This window comes from Anneissia japonica, unplaced genomic scaffold (assembly GCF_011630105.1).
Source record: "Anneissia japonica isolate Jap-2015-1 unplaced genomic scaffold, ASM1163010v1 scaffold3021_len127027_cov100, whole genome shotgun sequence".
NCBI classification, from domain to species: Eukaryota; Metazoa; Echinodermata; class Crinoidea; order Comatulida; family Comatulidae; genus Anneissia; species Anneissia japonica.
Window position 1 is genome coordinate 1,237 of NW_022692599.1, and position 9,687 is coordinate 10,923.

At 35.2% G+C, this 9,687-nt stretch overlaps 1 protein-coding gene across 1 annotated transcript in view; it reads right to left on the bottom strand.

The window, feature by feature from the left end:
- Nucleotides 1–403: 403 nt before the first annotated feature.
- Nucleotides 404–9,687, bottom strand: part of LOC117100367 (ER membrane protein complex subunit 3-like) — a gene marked incomplete at its 3' end in the record, with an annotated part of 16,120 nt that continues 6,836 nt past the window's right edge. Inside the window, exons 2-7 of the mRNA XM_033240034.1 lie at nucleotides 7,572–7,629; nucleotides 7,241–7,337; nucleotides 4,449–4,553; nucleotides 4,079–4,240; nucleotides 988–1,035; nucleotides 404–537 (exon numbers count right to left, since the gene is read on the bottom strand). Of these exons, the coding sequence (XP_033095925.1) occupies nucleotides 404–537; nucleotides 988–1,035; nucleotides 4,079–4,240; nucleotides 4,449–4,553; nucleotides 7,241–7,337; nucleotides 7,572–7,629 (604 nt within the window). The remainder of the gene's footprint in view (nucleotides 538–987; nucleotides 1,036–4,078; nucleotides 4,241–4,448; nucleotides 4,554–7,240; nucleotides 7,338–7,571; nucleotides 7,630–9,687) is intronic.

Genomic DNA, 9,687 nt, shown 5'->3' on the forward strand with positions numbered 1-9,687 from the left:
CCTCTTCATGAATGAACAGACAAACAATCCTTTTTCCCTGGCATTATTCTGCTTACGGTATTATACAGGTAGAATTTAGACAATATCACAAGCAATCTGGTCCAAAGTCTTTGCACTTGGCTTCCCATCAGGAGTAGACATTACTCCCTTCTCATCCTGCACCCTTTTGGCGGTGCGTGCCATCAAATTGCTGCACTTAAATTCAGCTTCAATCTTTCGCACACTCCAAGTTTTTGGCATCAGTTTTAGTATCTGGATTTTCTCACTTCTAGTCGAATTATTTGTAAATTTGTGTATCAATTGCATTAAGATATTATCATCGTCACTTTCCTGCCTTATGTGCTTGAAACGCTGCTGCATAAATTTTGTAACTTGGAATGGCCATACTCCTTTCCCTTCATACGTTTTGGATCAAGAGGGGTTCCACCATAATTTGAAAGACTTCATCTACAGTCCGTTTCAATACATTTTCTCCCATGGAGGTGCTTGCAATTGGAGCATCTGCTATGCTCTGAATGGTATCATCAGCCGATTGGTCTGGAACACAAATGGTAAGGGGTATCAAACTGTGATCTAGGATTGCTTCTAGAACACAGTGGACAACGGTATCGCTACAAACTACGCTTCCGTGATAATTGTAATCGACCTTCTTTTGTTATGAAAAATGAACAACAGTCTAGATCCATGATCAGCGCCACAGGGCTGCACCCGTATTCAGGTATTAGGCCTCACACCAAATAGCCACCTGTCTGCCCTCAACTGATTTTGCATGACAAAAGGCCGATTCCAATAACCACTGAAGTTTAGTTTATGGCGAATACGGCGTCGTTAAATAGTGTATCGTTGTCCACTGTGGAAAATGGTGAACTAGGAATTAGGAAGTGTTTCTGTCATATAACCACAAACAGTGTGAATGAAAAAAAGATATTTTACAGGTACTGCGCTACTTCTTTGAGAGTTTTTACCCTTGCATATAGATTTGCTCACCTTCACTGCAATGCAGATGGAACAGTACCAACTGTGCGTAGACGTCCCCTACCAGAAATAGAGAAACCAAAACAAAATATCACAGAATGTAAGTTAGGATAGTCATGAGTAGATTTTTCATATGATTGAAAAACAGTTACTGTAGACCTACAGGATTTGGTATACAGGAGTTGGTGCTGAAGTTTGTTACCACTTGTATTGTAAACTTGAATATTATTAAGAAAAGTAAATGAAGAGAATAATGTTGGCAGCATGTGCAATATAAAAAAAAACAATTGTAAAAATAAAGAATAACAATTTTAATAGATGCATAACATTGAGAACATTATTACAACTATTAGTATTACTAAATTAATTATATAGCAATATATTTGAAATATAAAATTATATTACTTGTTTATCAATCTTTTATTTATAATGCTGTATGTATTATTAAAAGGTTGCTGATACATTAAAGGTAAATAAATCCTTTTATCCTCTGTTTGAAAAACATTTTCATAAGATATGAAATATTTTTTATGCTATGGCCTTTCCAAATACAAAAAGGTCTACACAAGATGTGTATACTGTATGTATAATTCCTTATGTACATTCAGGGCCGCCAAGAGGGGAAACTGTAACAGGCGCAAGGGTTGGTGTGGGCCTCCAGTTATGAGCGTGAAGCGCGAGAAAGATTGCGTGAAGGCGCAAACAATTTTTTTGATGGGGCCCTGTCAATCTGGAGGAGCCCAATATTAGGGGACCCATGACATTATTGAGGGCCCATGATAGTAATTATTTTTGAAAAATATATGGGGAAAAAATGCTACCTGCAATTTTTATGGGCCTTGGTAAACTAGGGCCCTGGGGATCTTTTCCTCCTCTCTTGGTGGCCCTGTGTAGAGATTCAAGCTATTTGTGTTGAATTTAAATAAAAGATGTATGTTAGATGTATGCCGTTGCAAATTAAATCTGATCATTATGTTTCAATTACAGTATAAAGAAGCTTCTGTGTGTGTGGATTTTTTTTTTGTCATTATTTAATTTGTTTTAATATTATTATCTTTACTGAACATATTTATATACAAAACCATGTTGATTGGTGGATGGATGGATTGGGTTAGTTAGTCCCTTTATATTTTAGTCTCAGATCAATGTACAGTAAATATGGCTCGATAGCAGTACAGTAGATAACTTTAGAAAAGAAATAATACTGTACACTACATGAAATGCACTGGTTTAATGCCTTTTTGTTTTTTGATTGTAATTCTGTTACATAACGTTGTCAACCACCGCGTGCTGAATGGTACAACAATGTTACAATTTTAATACTGCATACGCAGTTTACAAAAAAAAAACAAATATAGATTTATATAATTAAATATGACTGGTTCTTCTGATTGTGTACATTTCTAAAATGTCCAGTGAGAAACATCGAATCTTATATAGCGATTATTTTAATTTTCATATGGCCTGGATGGTATAAGAATTAGTCAAAATATCATTGACAGATTTAGATAGCCTCCTGACTAGGCCGGTGACGGTATCACTACCTGCTTGTAGGCCTCCCTAGGATACGCCTCCCTAGGCCTATTTGTACTCGAACCTGGGAGGGAGAAACCAGATTGTGGACTTCAAGAAAGGGAAGGCGTGAAATCCATGTTGAACCAGGTATTGCCTAAAATAATTAATATAAATGTAGTTTCCTAATTTTTAAGTCGAAACATTCCTGTGACCTTACCCCGATTTGCAAGAACAAGAAGAATCGATGAGATTTTATGCTGAAATTTCGATGTGAAACCATGGAGATGAATAAGACTTCCGCATCAATTGCCAGTAATTTCCATCAACTTAGTGTCATTATTTTAATTATATGAATGTATACTTGCAAATAGTAATTTAGACCTCTTTTTAAGACACTTTCTGATACATTTTTATGATTCGGCAGAAACGTAAAACAGATATTGCCCGGAATACCTAACAACCACTCTGTGCCCACGACCGCACAGCCAGCCATGTTTTCTTCTACAAAATGATGTTGTTTGTGGGACCTTAGCAACAATATCCAAGGGGCGGGGCTTAGCGGAAAGGTCTATTAAAGGCTCCCTATAGAGTATCATAGCTGAGTGCACTGCACTGGTATACATTTCTGAGTTTTAAAACATATCAACAATCCTTTTCCTTTGAAGTCTGCTTTTCAAATGCTTTTCCTGTGATTCCCAACTTACTGTATAATACTAAATTTGTCTCCTAAAGAAAAGTAATTTTAATGGTCGTGATATAAAAAAAGCAGTAATAACTTTTTGATGACTATATTTATATCAATATAAAATATAATTATTACATTATTAAGTATTATGATGTATAACTTTTGTAAAGGTGTTTAACACGTTGACTTCCAACTCATTTGTGATCCAAGATCATAAATGGGCTGTAAACTCACATCGCGCTGAATTGAGAAACCACCTGCAATAGCCAGAATAGGCTGTAGAATGTGAATTGGGTTTTTGTGTAATAAATAAAGTATAAAGTATTAATCTTACTAATTATGAAGTTTCAGTTTTAAATTCCAAATGTAAAAAGTAAAATTTAGCCATTTTCATGGGAGTTAGTTCAAAAATAATAGAAACCCGCTGAAAATAAAGGCATTTTTCTCCAAACTTGATTTTTAAAAGTTGACAAGATAATATTTATTCAAACGGTCAAAACTTTGCTTCCAGACACTGGATTGAGTTCATTTAACTGTTATTTTGAAGTAGAAGACATGTTCTATGCCATCAACAGCTCTTTTATGACCTTGAGTCATAAAGGGCACCATCACAATGAATATAAATTAATAATACAATAGTGGTATGCTGGACAGGTGCGGACATGAACTCGCGTACTTGGTGCCCCGAATGACCCTGTCGGACATAAACCTACGTTTCTGACAGCGAATTTAAGTATTAAAAGAAAAGACAGTCCTCTAATTCTATTCATTATAACTCAGTGAATGGTGCTATGATTCATAAAAAACCGCATGAAATGAAATCACAGCTATGAGCTATGAATACTATTAAGACTACTGCAAAATAAATCAAACCAAGAGTACTGAATTCTAATATCAACCTACCGTTATTTTCTCCAAGGACTAAAGAATAAACAGATCGCAGACCAAACACATTGAGAAAATACCAACTTGCTGAGCTGACCCAGGAGGCATCAAGGGAGGCAAGTTCAACCCCTCGTTGCAACATAGGCTTAAAACGCAGTGTAAGAGGAAATGGAACTTTGGCTATAAAGACAGAGAAAAAAATTATTATTTTTGTTAAATATAACCTCTGAAGTACGATAATCATAGTAAAAATAACAATGTGCACAAAAAACACCAGAAATGACATATCATTAGAAATATCATTTATATTCAATATAATTTTTTCCTCAAAAGCATAAGCCTTAAACACAAGGTGCTTTTATTAGTAAAATATTTATATTTCCCTTACTAATAACAAATCCAGAGAATGCCCAGTTGATCCAACCTCCAATAATAATCATTGGCAGAATATTAGTCAAATTGCCTTTCATCATGTCTGTCATCATGCTGGGATCTAAAAAAAAAAAAGATGAATTTGATAATTGTGAACATTTATAGAAAAGCCTGGTATCATTTTCTACAACTCACACAAAATTCATGTTCTACAGCCTATTATGGCTATTGAGTGCGCAGTGCGAGTTTACAGCCCCTTTATGATCTTGGATCACATATATCTATACATCATGCTGTGCTGTTATTTTCCGCATCATCAATCCTAAATCATCAATTTTTTTTTGGAGATGGTTTCTGTCTAAGAAATGCCCAAAATCAAATATGACACTCATGGCGCTATTCAAATGTTTTATCGGTTATATGCAGCACTGAAAAGAAATGTTTTTAGCATTCTCTTGAAACTTCCAAGTTCCTGTTTCATCATGATGTCGATGGGGTGACTATTCCATACCGGTGCTGAGGCAACAATAAGAGTGTCCTTCCCACCTGGTATTTGATGATATTTTAGTGATCAGTCCAAGATTGCATGATTTAAGTCATGCTTGTGATGACTTATATGTATTCACAATACTACAGTCAATTAAATCCAAAATGCCATTGAAAAAATGTTTGGCTCGGACAAGATTTGACGAACAAATTGTTAATGGAAAACACAACAATTTGGCATGTAAAATAAGTAGGACTTTATTTGAGTTAGGCAAAGTCAACTTAGGCAAGTTTAACTGCTGTAAGGGTACTACTAGTTGATTAACAATGTTTAAAATTGTAAATAATTTTAACAAGTCCTCCTATCGACATCAAATTTGACAATTCTTCTTATTGAATTCCAAAGTACCTCTTTTGGAACTTGAGTGAATATTAATATTGTGACGGTAAGACGTGTAATTCGTAACAGTGTTTCTAGGTAATCCAGAGGGGCAATTTAAATTTCTGCACGACATGTGCATAATTTCATTTAATTAACAATAGATCGGTGATGTTAATTTATGCAGCATGTGGGATGCGAGTTGCACTGTATAGGAAATACAGTTAGGTTGGTCACTGGAAAAAAAGATCCCTTACCCGGCGGATCGGCACCGTTGTTGTGGAAAGGCATATGTTAGCCAATGCCAACGTTACCTTCCCTTTTTGAACCACTGTTGCTAATACATGACAGATATTTTGCTCATGCGATTGTTTTTGGTTGGTTTGCTCAGCCTTGCATGTTCCGCTTATAAGGGGCAAGAAAAAAAACTCTCTTAATATTATTAGAAAAACATGAATTAGCAAATTTTGTGCTTCTGGATACCAGTGCTGTGTAAAAAAAAAAAATAATTAGGAAAAATGTACTTATTTTTAGTTGCATAGTTTTAAATTAACAGACTATCGTTAATGATTCAAAGAAATTAAATATACTGTATAATGTTAATGTTATATCATAATGATGTACGTAATGAAATTAATCTTTTTTAATAAGTTAACATTATTAAGAATTAAGGAATACAGCATTTGTATTTTTAGTAAGAAAATTGTCATTCTCTAGTTTAGTTTAATTTATTTTATTTTAGTTTTGTTTATCTAATTTTTTAATAATTATTTTTATATCAAATTAAATCACTTTGTATTAATTTCATTTATAATGCATTTTATTTCTGTAACTGTTGTTGTTCAACGTGTATTGAAATGAAGAAAAAAAAAATTTAAAAAGTCCTAGGTAATAATGAGCACTTGTTTATGTTTACCTTACTTTTGTTTTTGAAGCAATAAAGTGATATTTTATAATGTGATATTATATTTACTACTTAATAGTACTAAAATTAAATAATTAGCATTACAAAGCACTTGTCAATTGTAGTGCGGGGATGTAGTAAAATCTCTGTATAAGCCTCGTCCCTAGCCTCGGCATTGCAGTACTGTAAACTTTTTCAATGGTCATCTGGCTCAGGTCTATCAATCTATGACCTGGATCAATCTTATGATAGAGATGGCTGGTACTGTCACTGCATTGTATATCACATTTTGAAAAACATACCAAAGTTTTGAGATATTAGACTTCTGTTTTGAAAGATTAAAACTACTTTTTTGATAAATTCAGACACTGAATTTTGCAATACATTTAGAATTTTATTGTTCTCTATGGCACCCAGCACTCTGATCTCTATTGAGTGATGGCATCCCATAGATGTTGGATTAGAGTAGTTGGGATGACACCATTTAAAACTTTATAGAATATGAAAAAAAGACTATCTTGGTGTATAGGGAATTTTACTTTTAAAAAAACCTAAAAAAGTCACTGCCGTTTGGAGCATAGTGGTTGGCCGGTTGGTGCATGCGGTAACACTGATGTTGAGAGTTAAAATGCTACGCTGTCCCATTGGCTGTGTCGTTAGGAAAGACACTTTATCCATATTGTCTCTCTCCACCATGGTGTATATGTGGGTACCTGGTAGGCATTGTGTCAATAATGCGCTGACTGCTGAATCTGTAGCGGCTGTTGTAATGTATGTTCCACAGGCATTTATTCCGATGACAGTAGTGTGCAGCACATGACGAATAGTGCACTGCAGCAATAGGATGAATGTCTACATCCATCAAAATGGTTATATTGTTTTGTATTTTTTATATTATACTTGTAAGAATATAGGCCAGGCATAGTTCCAGCCAAGTCCCCACTATCAGGGGAGAGGGGATGCCTAAACTATAGTACAATCGACAAGTGCATAATTATACAGTATTTAATAAAGTGTTATGAAGTAAAATTTACTTTACCTGTCATTGGATTTTTCATTGCTGCACCTTCTCTTTTCTCGCTTTTGAAGAATCCTTTTTCAGAATCGTTGAAATAATACTTTCGTATATTAAATGACTGCATAGAAAAGATTTTGTAACTTAAAATTGTTAGTTTTTTTTCCCATCAGACCATTTGGATATATGGCCCTTAGACCACTAGTATAAATTATTGCAGCATTAATGCAGAAATATATATTTTTTTTAATAATGAAAAAAAATTCCAATTTCCAAAATGTTTATTTTTTTTTTATTCCTTTTCAAAAACCTTTGATAATAAAAACAAAAAAATGACACACACTAATTTACTTACATGTTTTGGAATGAAGCGGCCATTTTCTCGAAGACATCGACTTCTTACGAGAGCTTGTCTGTTGAAAGGTAAAATAAATAAAAATAAAATTACACAATATTTTTCCCATAATTATTCCAGCTTTGAAATACAATGCAGTGGATATAAATTGCTGGTTTGTATTTGTACCTACAGTAAACAAAGGGAAAATTCAATTATAGCCTGGCTTAGGTGAGCAGTGGCGTAGTTAGAGGTTATGGCGCCCGGGGGCAAGAGTAGAAAATTTCGCCCCCATTCTCTCCATATTCCATTGCTGTTTGGTATTGTGGCACCACCGAGGCTGAACGAAATGACCTCCGACGTATTGTTAAATACGCCTCTCGTATAATCGGTCACAATGAGGATGATATTGAGGACATATTTAATGCCAGAATGCTTAAAAAAATAAAATGTATAACTGAAGATCCAACACACCCTGGTAACTCTCTCTTTGAATTGCTCCCCAGTGGGAGAAGATATCGGTCAATTTATGCTCGAACGAGCAGGTTCCAAAAGAGTTTCTTTCCGTCAGCCATCCGGGCCCTCAACAATAGCATTTCATTGTGTCCGTTGCTCTGATAATTCACTGTTTTTCCATTTGTTCATTGTTTGCCGAATTGGACGTTGGTCCATGTTAAAAAGAGCCACAATATTTTCTATGTGATGTAATGTATGTGTTGCAAATAAATTGAATTGAATTGAATTGAATTGGTTGTATAGACTTTAAGCATATTCGTATTGTACGTCCATATCATGCACTGTCTAAATAACATTATTTAAACCCGAATAACTATTATTATTCTAGCTCTTGTATGTTCTTTCTTAACAGGGATGGCACCAGGATTTGCCCAAGGAGGTTCCGAGGTTTGGGGGAGGGGAGGCAATGCCCCAACGAGGGGTAAAGGGTGATGCCCCGACGAGGGAGAAGATCTCCTTGACGAGGTCAAAGTGAGCATGATCGAGCGTCGCTTTAACTTCCAAAAGTGGCCTTGAGGAAAGGGGGGACAGAAGCCCCCAAAAATTTTGGACAATTTATGGGTTTCAAAGGCTTATTTAATCAATTATAGAGTCTAATAATATGTACTGTACAAAATATATATAAGAATTATGGATTTTCCCTCCGACGAAGAGGGATGGGTGGGCTGGGGGCGCAGCTATCCCAGAAAGGGGCCCTGGCGCCATCCCTGTTTCTTACGATTGAAACTGCATCACAATGTTCAGAACTTTGTATACAACTTTTAAATACCATTATCCTAATTTGTAAGGCTGTTGTATTTATCGCATACATCTTGAGTTTTCTTATTCTCTAACTTTATCTTATAGTAGAGTCTTGTAAGTTGCTGAATTTTCAACATCGTTTAAACTTGAAACTGAATTTTGTGTGCTTTTCAATCAGCAAATATGTTAATAACATGATCAGTACTGAACATGATCAAAGTTAGCAATGTTGTCTGCTTCATCACGCTGAATACTAAGTAGTGCCAAAGCAGATAGTCTCGCTTTTCCCATCGTGGTTCTGAGATATGGCAAAATGACCTTTAGTCATGTAGTCATTACAGAATAGAATACAAAATGGACTGAAAAGAAATCACAATCTATACATTTGCCAATAAAAACAACTACATTCAGATTCTTATTTATTAACTGGAAAATATTCATGCCTGACGAAATACATCAATTTCGTCATGTTTTTCTAAAAAGTGCTTATTTTTTATTCTTATTCTCCCATTTCAGCGCCCACCCCCCCCCCAAACCTGGCACCCGGGGCATGTGCCCCCTTGACCTACCTATCTACGCCACTGTAGGCGAGACTTTTTTATACTTTGTTTAGCGAACCCGCTGACTGCAAATATTGATGATTTCAAATAAAAATAAAATTTCATTTTTACAATTAAAGTGGGTGTAGGAATGTAATATCAACCTCATGCCTATCTGGGTAATATTCCTTGATGCACGCTACCCACCAATGGTTATGATAAGCTGCTGTAACATATCCACTTAAGACCAAACCACTCAGAACTGTGGTATCTGCAGTAAGAGTTACTAGTTTCTGTCTTTTCTCGGCTGCAGATGAAAAGGATCGAACTGTAACCACTTC